The 24,133-nt window shown below is 38.5% G+C and overlaps 1 protein-coding gene across 3 annotated transcripts in view; it reads left to right on the top strand.

Annotated features, from left to right (window-relative positions):
* Nucleotides 1-24,133, top strand: part of ALS2 (alsin Rho guanine nucleotide exchange factor ALS2) — an 82,631-nt gene that overhangs the window by 21,859 nt on the left and 36,639 nt on the right. For all 3 annotated transcript variants that reach the window (XM_030916803.1, XM_030916801.1, XM_030916802.1), the window contains 8 exons: nt 1,176-1,533; nt 4,265-4,433; nt 6,234-6,330; nt 10,054-10,131; nt 13,111-13,293; nt 15,404-15,575; nt 18,002-18,182; nt 21,423-21,488. In XM_030916803.1, coding sequence (XP_030772663.1) covers nt 1,176-1,533; nt 4,265-4,433; nt 6,234-6,330; nt 10,054-10,131; nt 13,111-13,293; nt 15,404-15,575; nt 18,002-18,182; nt 21,423-21,488 — 1,304 coding nt within the window. The remainder of the gene's footprint in view (nt 1-1,175; nt 1,534-4,264; nt 4,434-6,233; nt 6,331-10,053; nt 10,132-13,110; nt 13,294-15,403; nt 15,576-18,001; nt 18,183-21,422; nt 21,489-24,133) is intronic.

The following is a 24,133-nucleotide window of genomic DNA, read 5'->3' as shown; positions in this document are numbered from 1 at the left end:
TTATTTTATGGACTATTTACAGACTACTCATTTATATGTAAATAGCTCTTTTGAATTTAGCATTTAATTCAACAAAATGTGGTGAGTACTTACATGTCAGGCACTTTGCTAGGTACCAGGAATTATTTCCTTTAAGAAGTCAGAAACCAGTGTTAAAATACACACACACACACACACATACACACACACACACACAATATTTGTATTTTAATTTAGGACAAATGAAGGAATGTGTATATTCCCTTTGAGATCTTTGGGTACAATAAGAAGCATATTTTTCAATATGATCTATGCTGATGAGATGAAAGCTTTTTTATACGTTTGGTAGGTACATTTAATGACCTTCCTTTTTAGGGAACATTGATGTTTGACAGCTTAGAGTAAATTTCTACCGATTTTTCATTAAGATATCAGAAAACTTTAGTCTGACTTTCTAGTACACTTCTAGAATCACACTAAGAACATTGGTTCCAAATGTTTAATTATTAACCTACCACATTTGCCATCTGTGGTAGCAAGAGCAAAGCTAATCCTGCAGCTTGTCTAGCCCCTGGGTCATAGAAAATAACTCATTGCTGAGCCAGTAAAGGCACTCGAGCTTAGCATAATTTGGGAGATGATAGGTTATAGGTATAACTTATTTTTCCATCTCTAGATGCATATCTAAATTTCGATTTCTAAAGCATTTCAGGGAAAGCTTTTTTTCCCATAAAATCTAATTTTTTTCCTGCCACTTCTAGGTAGTAGTCTGTATAACTTTTCCTGAAAGTGATCAATAATGAAATTTCCGTTTTTTCAGCCTTCCATCCAGGGCTGTCACAGTACACATGGTATTAAAGGCAGTGTTTTCCATGCTTTTTCTTCCCTCTACCTTTTTACTATGTTTAATTTTATAAAAGCAGCTGAGGCTTATTTTTAAATACCTTAGAAAAATACAACATCCAGACAAAAGGAAGTACTTTGGAAAAGGAACTGTATTTTGAGTACTCATTTCCTTTTAATGTGTTGTTAACTCCATGATCGAGAAGAGAATACCTTTAGTTGAAGGTGAAGAGAACTTCTGTCATTTTAGATTCTTAAAGCAAACAGCGATGGATATTAAACTTTCTTTTTATTAATTGCTTATTGTATAAGGGATTATTTTTTATATAATTTTTTATGTGTATATATTTTAGCCTCTTATAGAAGAAGCAATTCCTAATCTCCACAGCCCACCTACCACAAGCACCTCAGCCCTAAACAGCCTGGTGGTCTCTTGTGCATCTGCTGTTGGTGTGAGAGTGGCTGCTACTTATGAAGCTGGTGCCTTGTCACTGAAGAAAGTTATGAACTTTTATAATACAACCCCTTGTGAAACTGGAGCTCAGGCAGGCAGTAGTGCCGTTGGCCCAGAAGGTTTGAAAGATAGCAGGGAAGAACAGGTTAAACAGGAATCAATGCAAGGAAAGAAAAGTTCAAGTCTTGTGGATATCAGAGAAGAAGAAACAGAGGGAGGCAGTCGAAGACTCTCCCTCCCTGGATTGTTGTCACAAGGTAAGGAAATAACCAGGTTTTATGAATTGACTTTTGGGGAATCCAGGATGCTCCTAACGTCACATGCTGTATTACTGAAAAAAACTTTCCTAATTATGAAGCTGACATATTCAAATGTCAAAGTTTATTTAATGGTGGTTTTAAAAGAAAATTGCATGTTTATCTGCTTTAGATATCACTAAAAAGTTAGAACGTAACTTTTTCTTGATGTTTGCTCCTGCTTATGAACCTTATTATGAATCTGATTTTATTGTTCTGGAGTGTTACAATACCCTTCTTATTTCCTAATTGGGACCTATACTCCACACTGATGAGGTTGCAGATGTGACCATTGGATAAGTGAGGAATTACTGTACTTGACTTGAAAGAGGAGAGAACTCTTAAGCTTCAAGAAGAGAAAATTTCATTTCCTGAGACTGTAGGCAATAAACTTTTTAGAGTATTACACAGTTGGCTCTTCTCCTTTTCTCAGTCAGTTCAGCAGTCTTAGCCATCTGGACTTGAGCTTCTCGAGAGTGGCCTGCAGACCGGCAGCATCAGCAGCACCTGGGAACTTGTTAGAAATGCAGACGCTCAGGTTCCACTCTGAACTTACTGAATCAAAACATGCATTAGAGCAAGATCCCCCAGGTGATTAGTATGCACACTAAAGTTTGAGAAGCATTTGATGAGACTAGGAGTTGGCAGACTTTTTCTGTAAAGAGTCAAAGAGAAATATTTTAAGGTTTGTAGGCCATCCTGTCTCTGTGACAACTACTCAGCTACGCTGTGGTTATGTAAAAGCAACCAGAGTCAATATGTAATGAATGAGTGAAGCTATATCCCAAAAAACTTTATTTACAAAAACAGATGGTAGGCCCTGTTTGGCCCATGGGCTATAATTGACCAGCTCCTGGTTTACATGATTTTGTGCAAAGCTCAAAAATTAGGAAATCTAGACTGTAATAAAACTTACCTTTTTTTACTCTGCACCTGTTTCTCCCCTTGCTCTACTTACTGAACACTTTGTGCCACTCTTATTCTGCCTCCTAATTCTAATTACCACCAGATTTTCCTCTGCACAAATAAAACTTAAGTCCTGATTAATTTGAATATATATATTATGTATATATGATGTATAAGAAGGCCTATGATCTCTATTAAGTCTGAAGGAGAATCTTGCACCAAATTTTTCTTATTCTTAAGTGTTCTTTACCATTTTAAGTATATAAATATATTTGCAATCTCTTTGAACTACAAATGTGGAATATTTTTTTCATGTCATTACATCATGATTCCCACTAATAGACTTACATCCTAAGGTTAATTTTTACTTAGTAACCTAAAGTATCTTTAGAAAAATTTTACATGTCCTCTTTTCCCCTCTCTAAGAATTATCTGGAGTGCATCCTTGAGGAATCCTCAAGTAGGTTTATTTGAGTCTCTGTATGCATAGAAATGATACATTCACCAGAAAAGATGTTGATATTAGGCAGTGATGATCACTTTTCTTGAGGCCCAGAAGTTAATGACTTAATGACTAAGCCTCTGCTGAGTGACATTTGATGATTTTCTTCAAAACTTATCCGGGCATCAAACACTATTCACATAGTGTTATGTGTGTTTGATGTAATTTTGAACACGATAAAAGATGGCCGTGTTCTTTTAAAACATTTTTTAACATCTCTATAAAATAATTTGAAATAGACAAATACAAAACCTTTTTAGTATTTCCCTTTCATGATCTTTTTCCCGCCTTAGAAATGTTTACATTTTATAGCTAAAATGAATTCTTTATTACAATTATTTGTAATATATTTGAACTTAGACCTTGACTTAGAAAGGCTTTTTGTGTTTTAAGAGATGGGGGCCGGGCACAGTGGCTCACACCTGTAATCCCAGCACTTTGGGAGGCCAAGGCAGGAGGATCACTTGAGGTCAGGAGTTTGAGAACAGCCTAGCCAATATGGCGAAACCCTGTCTCTACTAAAACTACAAAAATTAGCTGGGTGTGGTGGTGCGTGCCTGTAATCCCAGCTACTCAGGAGGCTGAGGCAAGAGAATCGCTTGAACCCAGGAAGCAGAGATTCCAGTGAGCGATCTTGCCACTGCAATCCAGCCTGGATGACAAGAGTGAAACTGTCTCAAAAAAAAAAAAAAAAGATAGTGTCTCGCTGTGTTGCCCAGGCTGGAGTACAGTGTGTATTCACAGGTGCAGTCATAACACACTATAACCTCAAACTCCTGTGCTCAAGGAATCCTCCCAGCTCAGCCTCCCCAGTAGCTAGGACTGCAGCCACTTTGCCTGGCTCTTTAATTTTTGTTTTCAAATGGGAAAAATATTTGTCAGCCTTAGTGTAGTATTTGTTCAGCATATTCTTTAGAATACAAGTTCTATAGGATGCCACTAGATGTTAGAAAAGGATTCTGTGGCTAAATGTTTGGAAGTCCAGCTGGGTTAAACATATTTAAACAGGGATTTTATTTACAGGATTTGTCACCACCTTCAGTGTGTGTGCTAATGTGTGTGTGAATCTCTGCAGAGGAGGTAGTGGGAGGATAGATTGTAGCAGTGAGTATTTACCAATTTCATTTGACTAATAGGTCCCCTTTTCTACAGAGAACCTCTAGAATATGCTTCAAAAATACCGTGAGTGGTGTATGTTTTTGAAAATGTTAAGTTCGTCCAAATGATATGTTTTCTTACCCTCTGGACTCCCACTCCTTCACCCCATATCTGGTTGGTTTTCAGTTTCCCCCAGGCTCTTAAGAAAGGCTGCACGGGTGAAAACGAGGACAGTGGTTCTGACCCCCACATACAGTGGAGAGGCAGATGCGCTCCTGCCTTCTCTGAGAACAGAAGTGTGGACCTGGGGGAAAGGGAAGGAAGGGCAGCTGGGGCACGGCGATGTTCTGCCTAGGTAAGCGCTACCACCTTTTACTGATAGGAGTTGGCTTAAACAAATAACCTCTCTCCTGGGAAGGTCTCTAAATCTCACTTTCCTCATAGAGGAAATCTGGGCTCTTCTAGCTTCAGATTATTATGCACCATTAGCTCTGATAAAAAGTTGTCACTTTAGTCTTGAATTTGTTCTTAACAGTAAAGGACTTGGCGGGCGCGGTGGCTCACACCTTTAATCCTAGTGCTTAGTGCTTTGGAAGACTGCGGCAGGTGTATCACCTGAGGTCAGGAGCTCGAGACCAGGCTGGCCAACATGACGAAACCCTGTCTCTACTAAAAATACAAAAATTAGCTGGGTGTGGTGGCGGGTGCCTATAATCCCAGCTACTCAGGAGGCTGAGGCAGGAGAATCGCTTGAATCTGGGAAGAGCAGAGGTTGCAGTGAGCTGAGATTGCACCACTTCACTCCAGCCTGGGTAAAAGAACGGAATTCTTATCTCAAAAAAAAAAAAAAAAGCAGTGAAAGACTTAAGTATCCATGCTGCACTTTTCCACATCTTCTTCGATGTGTGTTCATCTTGGAGTACAGAAAGGGATGTTGGGATAAGATTATATTTCACTGGAAGACAGGAATGGCTCAGATTTTTAATTGATAAAAAGGTCACCACCTGTCACATAGGAAAAGAAAAGAGCCAACAGGTTTTTGTTTGTTTTTTAACCTGAAAGACGTCTCTCTGGCACTGCCAAAATAACTATAATTGAAACATCAGACTATGTCTATTCATGTATGTTAGAGTAAAACTGGCATTTTGTTTATTAGAAACTTATGATATTAACAAATTAGATATTGAGAAGTTTTTAAGTGGGTAATTGGAATGATTATCTAAAGTAGTGAGTTAATATAAATGCCTCTATTCATAGTAGAGTGAAGGCAACTGGAATTAATTTAAAAATTACCTTCTTTCTAAGGTTATTTTTTATTGTATCCTAAGTATACTTTCTGCTATAAAGAATCATTTGTAGTTTTATGATTCTTAACAGATTCTAAATTATGGGGATTAATTAGTGATTGATAGATAAAGATTAAAACCTTCCAAAAATTATTTATGATACTTAGGAGTAGATTGAACATATATCCCTTATGTTTATTTTAATGTTTTCTTTAGAAATATTTATTTTCGGCTGGGCCTGGTGAAACCCCGTCTCTACTAAAAATACAAAAAGAAAATTAGCTGGGCATGGTGGCGGGCACCTGGGCGACTGAGGCAGGAGAATGGCCTGAACCCAGGAGGCGGAGCTTGGAGTGAGCAGAGATCATGTCACTGCGCTCCAGCCTGGGGACAGAGCGAGACTCCATCTCAAAAAAAAAAAAAATTATTTATTTATTTATTTATTTATTTATTTATTTATTTATTTGTTTGTTTGTTTGTTTTTTGAGACGGAGTCTCGCTCTGTCCCCCAGGCTGGAGTGCAGTGGCCGGATCTCAGCTCACTGCAAGCTCCGCCTCCCGGGTTCACGCCATTCTCCTGCCTCAGCCTCCCGAGTAGCTGGGACTACAGGCGCCCGCCACCTCGCCTGGCTAGTGTTTTGTATTTTTTAGTAGAGACGGGGTTTCACCGTGTTAGCCAGGATGGTCTCGATCTCCTGACCTCGTGATCCGCCCGTCTCGGCCTCCCAAAGTGCTGGGATTACAGGTTTGAGCCACTGCACCCGGCCAAAAAAATTTATTTTTACATGAATGTAGTTTACAATTTGAGAAAGGCTATGATTCTTGCTGGGAATACTTTGACTTTGTGTGCCTATGTGTTTCTCCTTAAGGCTTCAACCATTGTGCGTAAAATGCCTGGATGGCAAAGAAGTAATCCATCTGGAGGCAGGTGGTTACCATTCTCTTGCACTTACTGCAAAATCCCAGGTAGGAGGCAAACTATTAAATACTTACCTTATTTTTATGGAAGGCCAACATAACGTTATTGGACCCTCATTTGTTGAGTATCTGCTATATGTCAGACAGTGATACCGTATCTCAATTTAGGTTTCCAATATTTTGCATGGTATTATTTCCACTTTACAGATGAGGGAAGTGGAGTAAGAGAAATTATGTAACTTGTCTCAAGTCACACATACGTAACAGTAGAGCTTGGATTTAAACACTTGTCTCCCTGATTTAGGAGCTTTCTATAATGTGTTCTCATCTAAAAAGAGAACCCCAGATTTTCCAGGGTATTGGTGAATTTTTATTTGTTACTTGACAAAGAAAGCATATAGTAAAACACTAAGAAAACAAAGGCATGTTTCTTTAAAACTGTGGGACCTGAAAGTGACCTCTAGCATTACTAAAAACCATACCCATATACATAAACACAAAATAAGTTGTTTTAAGTTATTCTTTTTTTTAAAACTCAGACTGCTCATCTGCAATGTTATTATTAAATAGATTCATATTTCGATAATGGTTCTTCACCAATTCCTTTATCTTTTTAAGAAGCCAATAAATAATTCTAAACCTTTTAATATTTGATTTGATTGCAAATTTCACATACTAGGCTAGCCAAAAAACTAACATAACCCGTATAAATGTCAATATTAGGAAAGGAAAAGGAGAATTTACTGTTTTTAACATGATTCATTCAAAAAACTTGAGAGAGGAAGGAGGCCAGTTACAAAATAAAAATTACTGGCTTTATTGTATACATACAATAAAACAAAACATACTCGAGGAAATTCTGCTCACAACTACACCAAAAGTATTAAGGAAGTAGGAATCAGTAGAAAATGCATATAACCCATATGATGCAAACTTTAGAACTCTTGAAGAGTCATAAAAGCAGTAGTAAAGGGAAAGATTTTATTTTTGGATGAGATGCATCAGTTGTAAAAATGTCATTTTTCTCTTGAATCCTTAATCAGCACAGTGAAAATTCAGTACAGTCCCCAAAATATTCCAGTATAATATTTACAATTTGATAAAATAATCCCAAAATTACTTTAGAAGAATAAACATAGATGAGCCAGGTAAAAAGGAAGAGAGATTTATCCTTATATATTATAAAATTAAACAGATCAATGCAACAGAAATATGCCTATGGGCTAGAAATAATCTCAAGTATGTATGAGAATTTAAGATATAAAAGTGGGGGTTTCAATTCAGTTGGGAAAACAAGACTTGAGTATCCAGTAAATGTAGTAAATGTTTACTGACTTCATATCTGTAGGAGAAAACTAAGATGGCTATACATATTTCAATTCTGGGTATATTAATGATGTCATTAAAAACTAGAACCGGCCGGGCGCGGTGGCTCAAGCCTGTAATCCCAGCACTTTGGGAGGTCGAGGCGGGCGGATCACAAGGTCAGGAGGTCGAGACCATCCTGGCTAACACAGTGAAACCCCGTCTCCACTTAAAAAATACAAAATATTAGCCGGGCGAGGTGGCGGGCGCCTGTAGTCCCAGCTACTCGGGAGGCTGAGGCAGGAGAATGGCGTAAAACCCGGGAGGCGGAGCTTGCAGTGAGCTGAGATCCGGCCACTGCACTCCAGCCTGGGCGACAGAGCGAGACTCCGTCTCAAAAAAAAAAAAAAAAACTAGAACCGTGAGCGTGTGTGTGTGTGTGTGTGTGTGTGTGTGTGAACAAATTAAGTTGACTCCTTTAGGCATAGAAAAAGATATAACATCAAAACTGGAAATTAGAAAGTAAGATATATTTGTCAACATGATAATTAAGTTCTTTCCAATTCCTTTTTTTTTTTTTTTTTTTTTTTTTTTTGGAAACAGTCCCGAACAGCAATGAAAACAGTGTAAACAAAATGAAAATACGTAACAAACTGGGTAAAAATATCTGCAACATATGTGATAAAGTGTTGCTATACTTACATATAAAGGAACAATTGTCAAAGGATAAAAATTGTCGAAAGGATATTTATATTTTAGTCATGAAAGAAGTAGAAATGGCCAGCAATAAATGAAGAGATGATCATTTAGCAAATACGTTTAAAGTAAAAAACAATAGTACAGTGTTTTTCTCACCTATGAGATTAACATATGCAAACCTAAGGATTGCCTTTAATGCTGAGCATTGATTAGGATGTGGGAGAAAGTGTGCATGCAGCGCAGGCAGGAATGTAAATTGGACCTTGCTGGAAGACAGTTTGTCAGTATGTATCAAAAATCAGAATGGCATAGTCTTTGCCTTGGAATTTATCCTAAGCAAATAGATACATGAATATATGTATTCAAGGATTTTTCCTATCCTTTTTAATATTAAAGAATTGGAGGCTGGGTGTGGTGGTTTACACCTGTAATCCCAGCACTTTGGGAGGTTGAAGTGGGCAGATCACCTGAGGTGAGGAGTTCAAGACCAGCCTGGCCAACATAGTGAGACCCCCCCCCCCATCTCTACTAAAAATACAAAAGTTAGCTGGGCATGATGACAGGCGCTTGTAATCCTAGCTACTTGGAAGACTGAGGTAGGAGAATTGCTTGAATCTGGGAGATGGAGGTTGCAGTGAGCTGAGATCACGCCATTGCACTCCAGCCTGGGTGACAAGAGTGAGACTCTGTTTCCAAAAAAAAAAAAAAGGAATTGGAAAGAACTTAATTCAGTAGGTGATTTGTTAAAGTATGTGCACAGTAGAGTTCTAGATAGTTATTAAAAATGATGTTGCAGATTTATACTTATTGATGTACAAAAGAGTAGGTGCCACCAAGTGGTTGATCAGTGATTTTCACTTTATTTCTATTTTTATTTTTGTACTGTCACAGTCTTGTACAATGACCATGAATTACTTTCATAATCAGAATAAACAAGCATTTTAACTAAACGTAGTCATTGTAATCTTGTTTCTTGTGTCTGTAGTGACGTGCAGGGACTTGTGTTTCTCTTATAGTAACTCTTCGTGTATGAAAGGTTTTCTGTTCATTCCATAGTACTTTTATCTACAGGGTAGGAAATCATGATTACTTTTCCTCTATATCACTTAATGTTTTTATTGCTGTCTCTAAAAGAGGCAGTATACGATAATTCCTGGGATTAAATCCTGCCTCTTACATACGAATTTGTGACCACGCGTAAATTAATTAACCTCTCTGGGTTTCCTTATTATTTATTTATTTATTTTTGCTAGGATTGTTGTGAGAATGAATCATCGATTAACATACAGAAAGTGGTAAGAACAATGGCTGGCTGGCAGTTAGTGAGCACTGAAAAGTGTTAGTTATTGTTGACTCTTCAACTCTGTGTCTTCTTTTTTTTTGTTTTGAGACGGAGTTTTGCTCATGTTGCCCAGGCTGGAGTGCAATGGCACAATCTTGGCTCACTGCAACTTCTGCCTGCCGGGTTCAAGCGATTCTCCTGCCTCAGCCTCCCAAGTAGCTGGGATTACAGGCGTGCACCACCACACCTGGCTAATTTTTGGACTCTGTGTCTTCTTATGTAGCAAGACTCTATTTGCCCATTATCTCTGGTCTTGTTTAAAAATGAATTTCCTTAATATCTGTTAAAGAGTGAAAGACTAACATAAGTAATTTATGTATAATTGTTGGTATTTGTATATATATGTTAATTATTATAAAGGTTCAGAGTTGATGTGCAAAATCAGATTCACAACTCTTAGCTACTTTTCTGTGTTTTTTTGATAGGTTTACTCATGGGGTAGCAATACCTTTGGTCAACTTGGGCATTCCGATTTTCCAACAACAGTTCCTCGTCTTGCAAAGGTACTTTTGTGAACTTGAGAGCAGCTTATTCCACAATTCTTAAATGTAACACCTTATATTTCTCTATTTCTTACTTTAAAAAATCAGGGGAATTTCATATGTACAACCTAAATTTGTTTTGGTTTACTTAAGAAAATTTTTAAAAACAGGAAGCCACGTGTTTTCAAGCTAAATGTCCGTTTTTTATGTGTTTATATTTCTTAGCTTCAACTGTTCATTAAATATTCATAGTTCCTTTGTTTTTCAAGTAAAAAAATGAAAAAGTACTTTCTTTTAAAACATGTTTCTAGGACTCTGCTGTTTTCTCAGTGTTACCAGATAATGTCTATTCTGAATTCTCCATTGTTTGACTTTTACATAACGTTATTTGGTGGTGTAATTTTGTGTGGGCATTTTAAAATAACATGCAGAGTAGTAAAACCTTTTTTTGTAAGCCTTTTCACTTTCTGTAGTAAAGCTAAAAGTAGAGGTGATTTTTTTTTAACTGTTAGATGGATTGGTTTTAGTTTATGTAATGCTATTGAGAGACTGGTAGCTTCTAGTCTCTTTGATGCAGTTCTGTAATGTGTTTCTCCACCTTGTTTTCTGCCTCATCGCCCTGAGGAAATACCAAATTCTCATCAGTTGTATTGGTTCCTTAAACAAGAGTTTTAGGGCTTTTTGGTAGAGATGCCCGCCATGTGACAGAATGGAATATGGAGGTCATAGATATGTAGCTGGATCCTGATATCTCCCCTATCCCAAGACATGCTCCCTCTGGAGTAATGGAGATTAAAGAAGGGCAATTACGTCAATTTCAGGAATATTCTTTGAATGTAAGTGACAGTTAAAAAATATTCCAATAATTCATATATGCAGTGTGCACTGTGCATCTGTCACCATTTAAGACTTTTACATGCTGGCTTTCCTTTTGGTGAACTTAATTTTACTGGGATGAAAAGGCTTAATAAAACATTAGGGAACAATTATTACTTCTAGCTCCAATCTGAAATGTTTTCAGTATAAAACATCTTAGTAGTAAGCTATTCAGTTTCTGATACATTATCAGAAAAATATTGCAAATCGTTGTTCCTTGTTTTTTGTTTATTTGATTAAAGTGTGTGCTTATTCATACTAAGGAAAGCTTTGTAATGTAGCATGGAGATCTGAAAATCAAACTCCTTTTTAACATTTTAGAGTCAGACAAGAGAATAGTTTGTTACAAGATTTTAGTTTCATACCTCTTCAACACCATTATGAGCTTGGTTTCTTTATTTGAGGAACTCTGAGAAAAACTTTTGAAGTCATCCTGATTAATCTGTGAGAATTAAAAGTGAAGACAGAGTGAGATTTGAATTAGTTTTGAGGCTAAGAAGAAGACTCCTCCTGCAAAAATTGTAATGCATCCTTTGCAAAATGAATGGGAAGTCCATTATTTGGATAGCCTGAATTTGACAGCATAATGTCATACCAGAAGAAGACTGCTATAAAATTAGTAGTAGACACACACACGCACACGCACACAAAATCACCTGTGATTAGGAGCCTAGCTAGATGCTAAGGATCTAATAGATTAAGGGTTATTTGTTCGTCAGTCCAGGAGTCAGTGCTGAAACTATCTAAACACAAAGGATCTAACAGATTAGAGAGTATATTTTTGTGTGTTTGTGTGTGTGTGTGTGTGTGTGTGTTTGTTTTATCTGTCAGTCTAGGAGCTGAAGCTGGGTCCAGAGGTTAGGGGCAGTAGTTTTTGCAGTAACGCACTTTCTCCAAATGAAATCTTATGCGGAATCCCATACATAAAGCCCACAAATGAGGAACTACTTTGGTTAAGGATGGAGTGGGGGCCTGGAGCCCTGGCACCTGCCTTTGCATGGTGGCTACTGAGTCACTATGTGGAATCCCAAGGTTTGAAAATTATTGATTTAAAGGCAGTGGTTCTCAAACTTTTGCATACATCAGAATCACCTGTGGAGTGCCTGTTAAAACAGAGTGCTGGGCTGGCCGCGGTGGCTCACGCCTGTAATCCCTGCACCTTGGGAGGCCGAGGCAGGCAGATCAGGAGGTCAGGAGATCGAGACCATCCTGGCTAACACGGTGAACCCCTGTTTCTACTAAAAATACAAAAATTAGCCGGGCGTGGTGGTGGGCGCCTGTATTCCCAGCTACTCGGGAGGCTGAGGCAGGAGAATGACGTGAACCCAGGAGGCAGAACTTGCAGTGAGCTGAGATCACGCCACTGTACTCCAGCCTGGGCGAAAGAGCGAGACTCTGTTTCAAAAAAACAAAAACAGAGTGCTGAACTCTATTCCCCATTCCCCTTCCCCCAGTAGCTCTGGGGCCTGGGAATTTGTGTTTCTAACATGTTCCCAGGTGATGGCTGCTGCTGCTGCTGCAAAGACCACTCAGAACCACTGGTCTAAGGTATCCCTGTAGATGGGCTTGTCAGGGGCGCTGCCTGTTTTAACATCCTGGGAGTAGGCACAGTAAAGTCACATAGGACCAGTAGAGTTCCAAGTGGGAAAACTGAATTTTCTCCCAAGAGTGTAGTTGGCCAGAATAGAATTTAGCCTTATTAGATTTTCTTTTACCTCGATTTTTGTGCACACAGCCAAATGTGGAAAGACAAAGGTATGTCCTAATTGTCACTTCTAGAGTAGGGTTCTGGAAGTTTCTGGGTCTCTTCATTATAATATAGTCTGTGCAGACTTCCAAAAGTAACAATAAAAAATTAGATGTGTGGTTTTTCCTTTTTAAATTCCAAAATTTCAGATTTTTATAAAAACAGTTCTAAATTTAAAAACTGAACAAGGGATTCCGTCTTACTCCTGCACCTGCTGCTCTGCATTTGATTGGGCAAATTGCTGGGTGAGTTTGCTCTCAGATATGACTGACTTTGCACCATGCTTATTTAAGCAACCTAACGTTTCAGTTTCTGTGGATCTAAAGTTCTCTCTGGTGCCTTTATCTTGGACAGACACTATCTTTCTGTCGTTGCAGATAAGCAGTGAAAATGGAGTCTGGAGCGTAGCCGCAGGCCAGGATTATTCCCTGTTTTTAGTGGATACAGAAGATTTCCAGCCTGGGTTATATTACAGTGGCCGACAGGACCCTACAGAAGGTGACAACCTTCCAGAGAATCACAGTGGTTCTAAGACTCCAGTACTTCTCTCCTGTAGTAAGGTGAACAGGAATTGGATCCTAAGGCCCACATTCAGTAACACATGAGAAGTCTTTTTTGTTTTTATTTGTATGTATGCCTAATTATTAGTAAGCATCTCTAACTACCTTATTTAAAATTGCAAACTCCTTTCAATCCCCCTTCATTCCTTATCTTTTCTTTCCTTATTGTCTCCATAGGGCCTATCACCATCGAACACACTATATAATTAATTATTTTGTCTGTTGTCTGTCCTCCTTACTGTAATGTAAGATTCAGAAGGGTAGGGATTTTAGGCTATCTCATTCACTGCTGTAGCCTCATAGTACATACTTTATAAACATTTGTTGAATTAACACCCTCATGTAGGAATATTGGAAAGTACATTTTACTGTGAAGTTTCCTGACTGCAGCCATAGAACCCTCGAGGTGAATCAGAACAGAAATAGAGTAGTTGAATTTCTAACTATAAGTGGGAAGTAACAATGCAAGAGCCTGAGATAGGCTCATGGCAGACCGTGAGAGACCCGACAGACAACCAACAGTGTTCTGTTTTCCCCTGCTTCACTTCTCTGCTTCTAATTTAATTAATTTATTTATTTTTTGAGACCGAGTCTTGCTCTGTTGCCCAGGCTGGAGTGCAGTGACGCAGTCTTGGCCCATTGCAACCTCCGCCTCCTGGATTCAAGTAATTCTCCTGCCTCAGCCTCCCAGGTAGCTGAGATTACAGGCGCCCACCACCACGCCCAGCTAATTTTTGTATTTTTGGTAGAGACAGCATTTCACCATGTTGGCCAGGCTGGTCTTGAACCCCTGACCTCAAGTGATCTGCCTGCCTCAGCCTCCCGAAGTGCTGGGATTATAGGCCTGAGCCACCTTGCTTGGCCTTATTTTTATTTCCTACTGTTTACCTACTGTTTATCCCCTTTTCGTTTGATCTGCTTTCCTACTCTGTTTTCCTTTCTTCTTTTTTGTAAACTGAAACCATTGGCTTATTTCTAGCTTTCCTTTTCCCCATAAAGTGACATGTTGCAGGGAAATTAACCCCCAAAACTAGTATATTCTAGGGTTTCTTATTTTTATTGAGTAAAATAGCATATTGACTTTTTTATTTTTATTTTTTTTAGTCTTTGTGTTTGTTTTTCTAGCTAGTAAGTTATGAATGCGTGGGAACAAGATCTTTCTTGCTAAAGGTAACACTGGGACTGAGTACAATGGCTCATCCCTATAATCCCAGAACTTTGGGAGGCTGAGACTGTAGGATCACTTGAGGCCAGGAGTTCAAGACCAGCCTGGGCAACATAGCAAGACCCCATCTCTACCAAAACAAAAAAATATTTAAAAATTAAAGGCAACATTGGCCAAGATGTGTCTGTAGTTGCCGGTCCTGGCTTTACATTCCCCATGAATGATTTCACAGTCTAGATAAAGGATCAAATGGGCCAATGAAAGGAATGAAGAGCTCTCGTGTATGTCTTTGGTTACCATGGGATGTTAATAGTGCGTTGGGTCTGTAACTTACCTGCCTGATTTAATGGGATATGTGAATAAAGACATGGAATGTTTTTTATACAGTGGTATCTTGGGTAAATGACAAAAAGTCCCTTTTTAAGAAAATCTCGTTTCATTGTACAAAAGGCAGGTTAATTCTTGAATCCTAGATATTTTAATATATAGCATAGAGATCCTCCCTGATCTCATTAATCTTATTTTACTCAGAAAGGGGTCCTGAGACATGTATCCCTATCATTTGGATCTTTATATATCCAGGTGTCTGTTTCCAAACACATGTAATGTGAAATGAAAGGTATCTTGGAGATAATTGAAAGTAGGTGTATATAGTTATGTATAGATCCAGATATGCATATATAACAATGATGTACTGATGAACCAGCTCTAAAAAAAAAGAAGCAACCCCCCACCCCCTACCCCGCCAAAAAAAACCCTAGTCTGTAGTGCTTGCAAATTTTCACTGTGGCCAATTTTCAAGCTGCCGATGGTTTAATTACTTGCTTGCAAATTTTCTGAATATTTAAGTTAGCTCTTGTCAGCTGATATAAGCCAGCTTCAGTATACCAAATTACTAACATAATTATATGTTATATTTAATCCTTTTATTTTCTTCTGTTTCAGCTTGGATATATAAGCAGAGTGACAGCAGGAAAAGATAGCTATCTGGCCTTGGTGGATAAAAACATTATGGGGTATATTGCCAGTCTCCACGAGTTAGCTACTACAGAAAGACGATTCTATTCAAAACTAAGTGATATCAAATCTCAGATTCTCAGGCCTCTTCTCAGTTTAGGTAAGTTGCAACCCCCTCTCTTCCACCACTAAATCATCAGGTCTTTATCTCTTCTTCCTATATCACAAATAATGAAAACCTGTTAATTTATGGTTTACTTCTTTCTATCCACTGTCTTTGTGTGTGTGTGTGTGTACACAGGTAGTCAACAATTTATAAACTGTTTCCAATTTGTCAATAGCCTCACTGCCCCTGCCCTGTCCTGCCACTCCCAGAGCTCCCTCGGCTTGCAGAAATAGAAAATGGAACTTTTAGGATATTCATGGCAGAGGAGCAAAAACAACTTTGGGAAAGTTGACCCTACATAAAGTTAGACTTCCAAACAACACTTATGCCCCTCCTGGTCCTAAGAGATCTTCCAGTATACTATCTGAATTTTTCGTTTTCCTCATTATAGTTCTTAGAATTATATCAAGTAGAGATTTATTTGGATTTACAAGTAGTCTCTTAAAATCGTGGATAACTATAAGAGTGTTAAAGATTTTATCCAGCTGGGCATGGTGGCTCACACCTGTAATCCCAGCACTCTGGGAGGCTGAGGAGGGCAGATCACGAGGTCAGGAGTTTGAGACCAGCCTGGCCAACATGGTGAAACCCCATCTCTACTAAAAATTCAAAAATTAGCCAGGCGCAGTGGCGGGCACCTGTAATCCCAGCTACTCAGGAGGCTGAGGTAGGAGAATTGCTTGAACCCAGAAGATGGAGGTTGCAGTGAGCCAAGATCGTACCATTGCGGTCCAGTCTGGGTGATAGAGCAACACTCCATCTCGGGGGGAAAAAAAGATCCTATCCCTCAGCATGAGTTAATTAAATCTGGTTCTTTTTCTTAGCTATGCCCAGCTACAAAGAGGTTGGAAGTGAGGGGGTAATACAGAGGGAATGGTTACAGTAGTACTAGATGGGATGCCACTGTCCAGATATACTGGGTACCTGGGGTCTCTGGGAGAATAGAAAGGAATGCAGAATGGAAGTTGAGGGAACTGTTGCAGATAAACTTTTCCTATTTCAAAATTTTTTTCTGGACTTGGCCCTACAGTCAGAAAACAGAGAGGAAGTTTTCTTTCTCTTTCTCTCTCCTGCACTCCTTGTCCCCTGTGTTGATCCAGAATTCAGACTAATCCTCTAGTACGTCACTTATGCCACGTTGAGGACATTGTCTTTCTTGTGCAGATCAGCCCATTGTTTCTTTTCTTTTCTTGTCTTTTTTTTTGAGAAGAGTCTTGCCTTGTCACCCAGGCTGGAGTGCAGTGGCACAATCTCGGCTCACTGCAACCTTCACCTCTTGGGTTCAAGCGATTCTTGTGCCTCAGCCACCTGAGTAGCTGGGACTACAGGTGTGTGGTGACCTGCTAATTTTTTGTATTTTTAGTAGAGACGGGGTTTTGCCCTGTTTCCCAGGCTGGTCTTGAACTCCTGGCCTCAAGTGATCTGCCTGCCTTGGCCTCCCAAAATGCTGGGATTACAGGTGTGAGCTACCACGCCCGGCCTGCCCGTTGTTTCTAGTGGAAAAACATCTTTTCAAACAACTAATTTACAGTCTTTGTGAATATAATCCCTTTGTAAGCTGAGGACTGTCTGCATTTGTGTTTTTGCTTTTATTACCTTCTGCCTTTTAAGTGTTGTGGAGTCTCTGTTCTATAAATTCCCCTCCTCTAGGTAGGCTGAACACTCCAGGACTTTGCCAAGGGAAAGGAAGCACTCTAAGCTGGAAGCTTCCTGGATTGCTCTGAAAGGAAAGTTAAATCTGCCTCTCTCCTGTCCTGGTTGCTGATTTCTTTGTTGGTCTTCCCAGTCTAGTTTCCTAAGTGCTTGGAAAGAAGTCCTAGAAATGAGGACCTTTAGACAGGCAAAAAGTAAATAATATCCTGGTGCTCTCTCTGAAATTCAGAGCATCATTGGCAGTCCAATGTTTGGATTGCCTTCTCTGCACTGATGGGTTGGGCTTGTCAAAGAGGCAAGTGGAACAGAAGTCAGAACAAAAAAGCTGAAAATCTTAACAAAGATACAACTCCCCAAGTGAGTTTAATTCCTGACTGTCATTAATCAGTGACTTAAATTAGATAATTGACTTCCCTTCTCTTGGCTTCAGATTACTTATCTTCAAAATGACCAGAGAGTTGCATTAGCTCAGTGGTTCTCAAATTTGGCTCATCTTTAAAATCACCTGGAGAGTCTTTTTTAACAGAAAAAGACATCCTGGAATCTATAAGGTTCCTGTGAATGTGTTTTTAACAAGTTCCTTAAAGTACTGGATACTGTGATCTTTGAGGTTGCTTTAATACTGTAATCATTTGGGTTCCTTAGTTGAGAGCACAAGGCAACAGGTTAAGTAGTCTTAGAGAAATTCATAATCATAATCATATGATCATAATAAAGTGATTGGTTTTCAGTTTGTTGTTGTCATCATCATCATTATTTTGTTATAGAAAATTTGGGCACTACAACTACAGTCCAGCTGTTGCAGGAGGTGGCTAGCCGATTCAGCAAGCTGTGTTACCTCATTGGTCAGCATGGAGCCTCACTGAGCAGCTTCCTTCATGGGGTAAAGGAAGCCAGGAGTTTGGTCATCCTGAAGCATGCAAGTCTCTTCTTGGATAGTTATACAGAGCAAGTATCCAGTCCCGTGTCATGTTCAATCTCTGCAGGGTTATTCTGCCAAGGAGAACAGCTCCTTAATCAGAAGAGACTAGATTAGGGAGAGTGATATAAGGTAATAGAAATTGCAAAGCAGTTATTTTAATCTTAAGCCGACTATAGTTCTGGATTGCTAAAATTTAGTCTTCTCTAAGTGAAAAAAAAGGTTTAAAAAATGAATTATCATGTTTTCTTCTATATTCTAGCAGAGTGATAGCATAATTTACATAAAATGTAGTATTATAAGTGGTTCTTTAGAAAACAATTTTGTTTACTTAACTAAATTGTACTAAAACTTGAAGCAATTAGTAACTAAACAAATTATTTTAAGACTAACTGCTGACTGTAAATATGGAGCTGTTCTGATGTCTGCTTTTTACTTTTGTGTAAATGGAAGTTTTAAAAGACCCAACTATTTTTAACCCAAAGATGTTTTTTCTTAATAAAGCCTAGAATAGTTTTATTCAAGGTTCTTTGCATGTTTTTCAAGTAAAATATCCCAAGTGTACTTGAAAATGTAACTTAAAATGTTTCTCACCTTTTCTTAACTTGTGTTTTGATATGATGATGTGAGGCATAATTTAAGTGTTATTTTAATGTGTGCTTTGATCTGAAGTATGTATAGGTTTTGTTCTCTATTCATTCACACCTCAACCATCCAGCAAACACTGAGTGCCCACTCAGTGCCAGGCATTTGCGGGGAGCTCCAAGCCCACAGCAGCACAGCATGGGGCCTGCGAAAAGCACCAGCCCTCAGGGAGTTCATGTTTTGTTGGTGTTTTGATTATTTATAACATAAATAACATGTGTCTATTACTGAAAACTGCACAAATAAAGATAATCAAATATCACCCATAATCCTACTACCAGAACTAACCACTGTTTATCTTCTTAGTGTATTTCCTTTCCAACCTATGTAATATGTGCAGATAGTTGGATGCTATTTTAATTCTAAGCAAAATTGAAAATATTTGAAGCTGTTGTCTAAGAGGAAATATCCTGGTTTGAGTCTTAACTCATCATCTTTCAGAAATGAAAAATAAAAATAATACAACTTACTACTAGTTTCCTTTTGTAAAACTAGATTTTGTTGTTTTTGTGATTCTAGCTTTTACTGGATAATTTTCCTTTTTTGACTGAAATTCATCTCATAATACCTCTACTTCACTTCTTTTTCTTTGGTACTTTAGGCCTTATGCTTAAAAATGCTTTTGTTTTGATACTTTGGGCTTTTTTAAAACATAACGTTTTATTCCTATAGATGGGGCAAGTAAAATATTTGGGTTTACGTATGAATCTTTAAAATTATTTTTATAATAATTTTAAAGTTATTAAAGCCTGGAGTGCAGTGGCACCATTACAGCTCACTGCAGCCTTGACCTCCCAGGCTCAAGTGATTCTCCCACCTCAGCCTCCCAAGAAGCTGGGACTACAGGTGCATGCCAGCATGCCCAGCTAAATTTTTTTATTTTTTGTAGAGACAGGGGTCTCACTGTGTTGCCCAGGCTGGTCTCAAACTCCTGAGTGTAAGTGATCCTCCTGCCTCAGCCTCCCAAAGTGCTAGGATTGCAAGTGTGAGCCACTGTGCCTGGCCAAAATTATTTTTAATTGTGATAAAATACACATCACATAAAATTAACCATTATAACCATATTTCATTGTACAGTACTGTGGGCTAATTTTAGTAGGAGTTTCCCTTCTTCCTCAAAGTCAGTTGATTCCCTTTGCCAGCCCAGGTGTGTACAAGAAATGTACAAGGCTCGGCCGGGCGCGGTGGCTCAAGCCTGTAATCCCAGCACTTTGGGAGGCCGAGACGGGCGGATCACAAGGTCAGGAGATCGAGACCATCCTGGCTAACACGGTGAAACCCCGTCTCTACTAAAAAAAAACAAAAAAACTAGCCAGGCGAGGTGGTGGGCGCCTGTAGTCCCAGCTACTACGGAGGCTGAGGCAGGAGAATAGCGTGAACCCGGGAGGCGGAGCTTGCAGTGAGCTGAGATCTGGCCACTGCACTCCAGCCTGGGCGACAGAGCGAGACTCTGTCTCAAAAAAAAAAAAAAAAAAAAAGAAAGAAATGTACAAGGCTCAAAGTAGTATAACTAGACTTGTTCTTTAGCAGTATATCAGTATTTAATCAACATTCTCTAACACTGACTCAAGCACTTTTAACATATTTTCTTACCTTCACTATCATTTCTTTTTTTCTTTTTTCTTTTTTTTTTTTCTGAGCTGGAGTTCTCTTGTTGCCCAGGCTGGAGTGCAATGGCACGGTCTTGGCTCACCACAATCTCTGAGGTTCAAGTGATTCTCCTGCCTCAGCCTCCCAAGGAGCAGGGATTACAGGCGCCTGCCACCGCACCCAGCTACTTTTTGTAGTTTTAGTAGAGACGGGGTTTCACCGTGTTGGCCTGGCTGGTCTCGAACTCTCGACCTCAGGTGATTCACCTGCCTCGGCCTCCCACAGTGCTGAGATTACAGGAGTGAGCCACCGCCCCCAGCCTTCACTGTCATTTCTTAATTGGGAAACCTGAAGTGAAGATTACAGAAAATTTTCATTAAAAATTCAACTATTTTAATTATGTTTTCTCAAGTATGTTAATTAAGTTACCACATAATAGATATTGCTTGGTGGATACCAAGTAAATTACTGCATTTTCTGTATAGCTTTAGGTGTTTTTAAAATTTCCTTTTATATTACCATCTTTTTTTTTTGGAAACAGAGTTTTACCCTGTCGCCCAGGCTGTGCAATGTTGGAATCACAGCTCACTGCAGCCTCAACCTCCCAGGCTCAATGGATCCTCCCACCTCAACCTCTCAAGTAGTTGAGACTACAGGCATGTGCCACCATGCCTAACGAATTTTTCTAGTTTTTTGTAGAGTCAGGTTTCCCCATGCTGCCCAGGCTGATCTCAAACTGCTAGGCTCAAGCGATCCTCCCGCCTTAGCCTCCCAAAGTGCTGGGATTACAGGTGTGAGCCAATGTGACCAGCCTTATATTACCATCTTTATTAAGCTGGAATTCCCCTACCCCTTCTTTTACCTCCATTATTGTAATTATTATGCAACCTGCCCTTCACAAATGTTGACATCACAAAACTTCTGAAATTCGTTGGTGAAATAATCAAGAATTATCTATTCCAGGTATGTGTTTGGAAACTGAAGAACTAATTTACATATCAGCTAATGTACATGTGTTTTCTTTTCTGCTCAAGGTATTGCACATCTATTACAAATTTCCTGGTTATGGGAGGATTCCAGCTTCTTGCTAAGCCTGCCATGTAAGCAAACCCACACCTTCCAATTATCATTCAACCAAAGATCACGTTTTATAGTGCTCTGTGTTTTCGAGTGCCCAGGGAAAGCTTTGACTTCATCATTTTACCAAACAAATCAAAATATAAACTTTGAGTAAGTCTTACAAAGGACAGGTACTATTAGCCACTGGTTATCATTGTAAGTGATATGCCATTGAAGAAGCACTGAGTGAAAGGCTCAGGTTCTGGGTCCTTCCGTGCTATCCCTGAGACTTCGGATAACTCTCTGTACCTCAGTAGGCCTAGTGTTTTTCATCTGAAAAATGGGAATGTTCTCTTTCATTGGAGAGGAACAAATAACATATGTGATGATACACAGAAAAAAGTGTTTGCGCAGATAGAAAGTATTTGCATTTAGCTTCTGGGTAAATAATTTAAAAGCTCCTTACACAAGGCAGTAATCCCAAACAGATAGTTTCTCAACAAGTGTTGACTCAACAACAAAGCCAAGGTTTTAAAAGACCTGTATTTAACATTTTTTTCTTTTTAAAATAGAAGAGATAGGGTCTCACTGTGTTACCCAGGCTGGTTAGGAACTCCTGGGCTCAAGTGGTTCTCCTGTCTTGGCCTCCCAAAGTGCTGGGATTACAGGCATGCACCACTGTGCCAGGCCAAAAATTCTGTATTTTAATAGAAAATACTTTAAATATGTACTCACCACCCAGATTTAGCAGATGTTAATGTTTTGCCATGTTTGCTTTTTTTTTTTTTTTTTTTTTTGAGACGGGGTCTCACTCTGTCATCCAGGCTGGAGTGCAGTGGCACGATCTTGGCTCACTGCAATATCTGCCTCCTGGGTTCAAGCAATTCTCCTGCCTCAGCCTCCCGAGTAGCTGGGACTACAGATATGCACCACCACACCCAACTAATTTTTGTATTTTTAGTAGAGACGAAGTTTCACCATGTTGGCCAAACTGGTCTCGAACTCCTGACCTCAAGTGATTCACCCATCTTGGCCTCCAAAAGTGCCGGGATTACAGGTGTGAGCCACCACGCCCAGCTCCGTGTTTGCTTTTGATCTTTTATCCTGATAGAAGGAATGCTAGCCATCTCATCTCATTTCTAGTTTTAATGGGAGTACTTTTAATATTTCACCATTAAAAATGATTACTTTAGGTTTTTGGTAGGTACCATTTATAGGGTTAAAAGGCCCCTATTTCTAAAAGTTGTAGAGGAATCGATCTTTATAATGTTAACTATCTTTGCGTTTCCAAATTCCAAAATTCAGTAATCTATGTATTAATTTTTTAATACATTGCTGAATTAAATTTGCTTATACAGTTGTCTCTTAGTATTCATGAGGGATTGAGTCCAGGACCTCCCAAAGGAAACCAAAATTCAAGGATGTTCGAGTCCCTGATATAAAATGGCTTAGTATTTGCATATAACCTGTGCACATCCTTTCATATAATGTTAAATCATCTCTAGATTACTTATAACATCTAATAAAATATAAATGCTATATAAATAGTTGTTATATGGTATTGTTTAGGGATTAATGACAAAAAAGTGGTAGAGACATAATTTTTTTATGAACTATTTTTGGTCTGAGGTTGTTGAATCCACAGATTTGGAACTCACAGATATGGAGGAGCTTTTTCTCCTTTTCTGTTTCCTGGAAGTTCATAGTTTAATATAAAGTAGGAATTATTTGTACTTTGAAGATTTAGTAAAATTCATCCATAAACATAATCTGGGCTTCATGGGGGCATTTGCTGTAGGGAGTTTTTACTGATTTAATGAATAGGTATTTTCAGGTCTTTATGTCTTTTTATGGCTTTTGTTATTTATATTTCTCTGGAAAATTGTTCATTGCACCCGTGTTTTGAAGTTTATTGGCATAATGTTCCTACCATAGTCTTAAGATGATTACACCAGAATAACTGTAGTTGTACCCCCTATTTTTCATTCTTATGATTTTTGGGCCTTTTTTTTAATCTTGATCAGTCTTGTCAGCAATTTACTACTTTTTAAACTAATTTTTTCAAAAATTAGGGAATCATTTCTTTCCCTTTTAAAAAATTTCATTAATTTCTGTTTTTTATTTCCTTCTTTCTTTTAGTTCACCTGTTAACTTCTTACAACTTCAAGTTTAGCACTTGGTTCATTAATTTTTCAAATTTAAAATTTTCCTAATGTAGCCATCTAAGGCTACAAATTTCCCTCTAATTGTTGCTTTAGCGGAATCTTACAAGTCTTGATATGTTTTGTTTTTATAGTCATTCAGTTCTAAATATTTTCGAAAGTATTTTTCTAACTTCCATTATGAATCCTTGGACTCACACGCTTGTTGATTTCCAAAATATAGGAGTTTGGCCTTTATTTTTTAAAATGACAGGTTCAAGAATATGTCTTTAACCTTGTGTAGTAACTTTAAAATTCTTGATCTTAATACATCACCATTTTCCATTCTTTTACTTTCAGCCTGTCTGCATTGTTTTGGTATACTTCTTATAAGGAGCAAATGGATGTTGTTATTGTTGTTGTTTACATTTGAGAACTGGTTTTGACAAGTTTAGATTTGTTATTACTGATTTTATATTTATTATTTTAAATCTCTTTATTATAATGACTAAAATAGCTTAGTTAACCTATAATGTTGGTGAAAT

Source organism: Rhinopithecus roxellana, chromosome 14 (assembly GCF_007565055.1).
Source record: "Rhinopithecus roxellana isolate Shanxi Qingling chromosome 14, ASM756505v1, whole genome shotgun sequence".
In the NCBI taxonomy this organism is placed as follows: domain Eukaryota; kingdom Metazoa; phylum Chordata; class Mammalia; order Primates; family Cercopithecidae; genus Rhinopithecus; species Rhinopithecus roxellana.
Note: the sequence above shows the minus strand (reverse complement) of the source record. Positions and strands in the feature narration are given on the sequence as shown.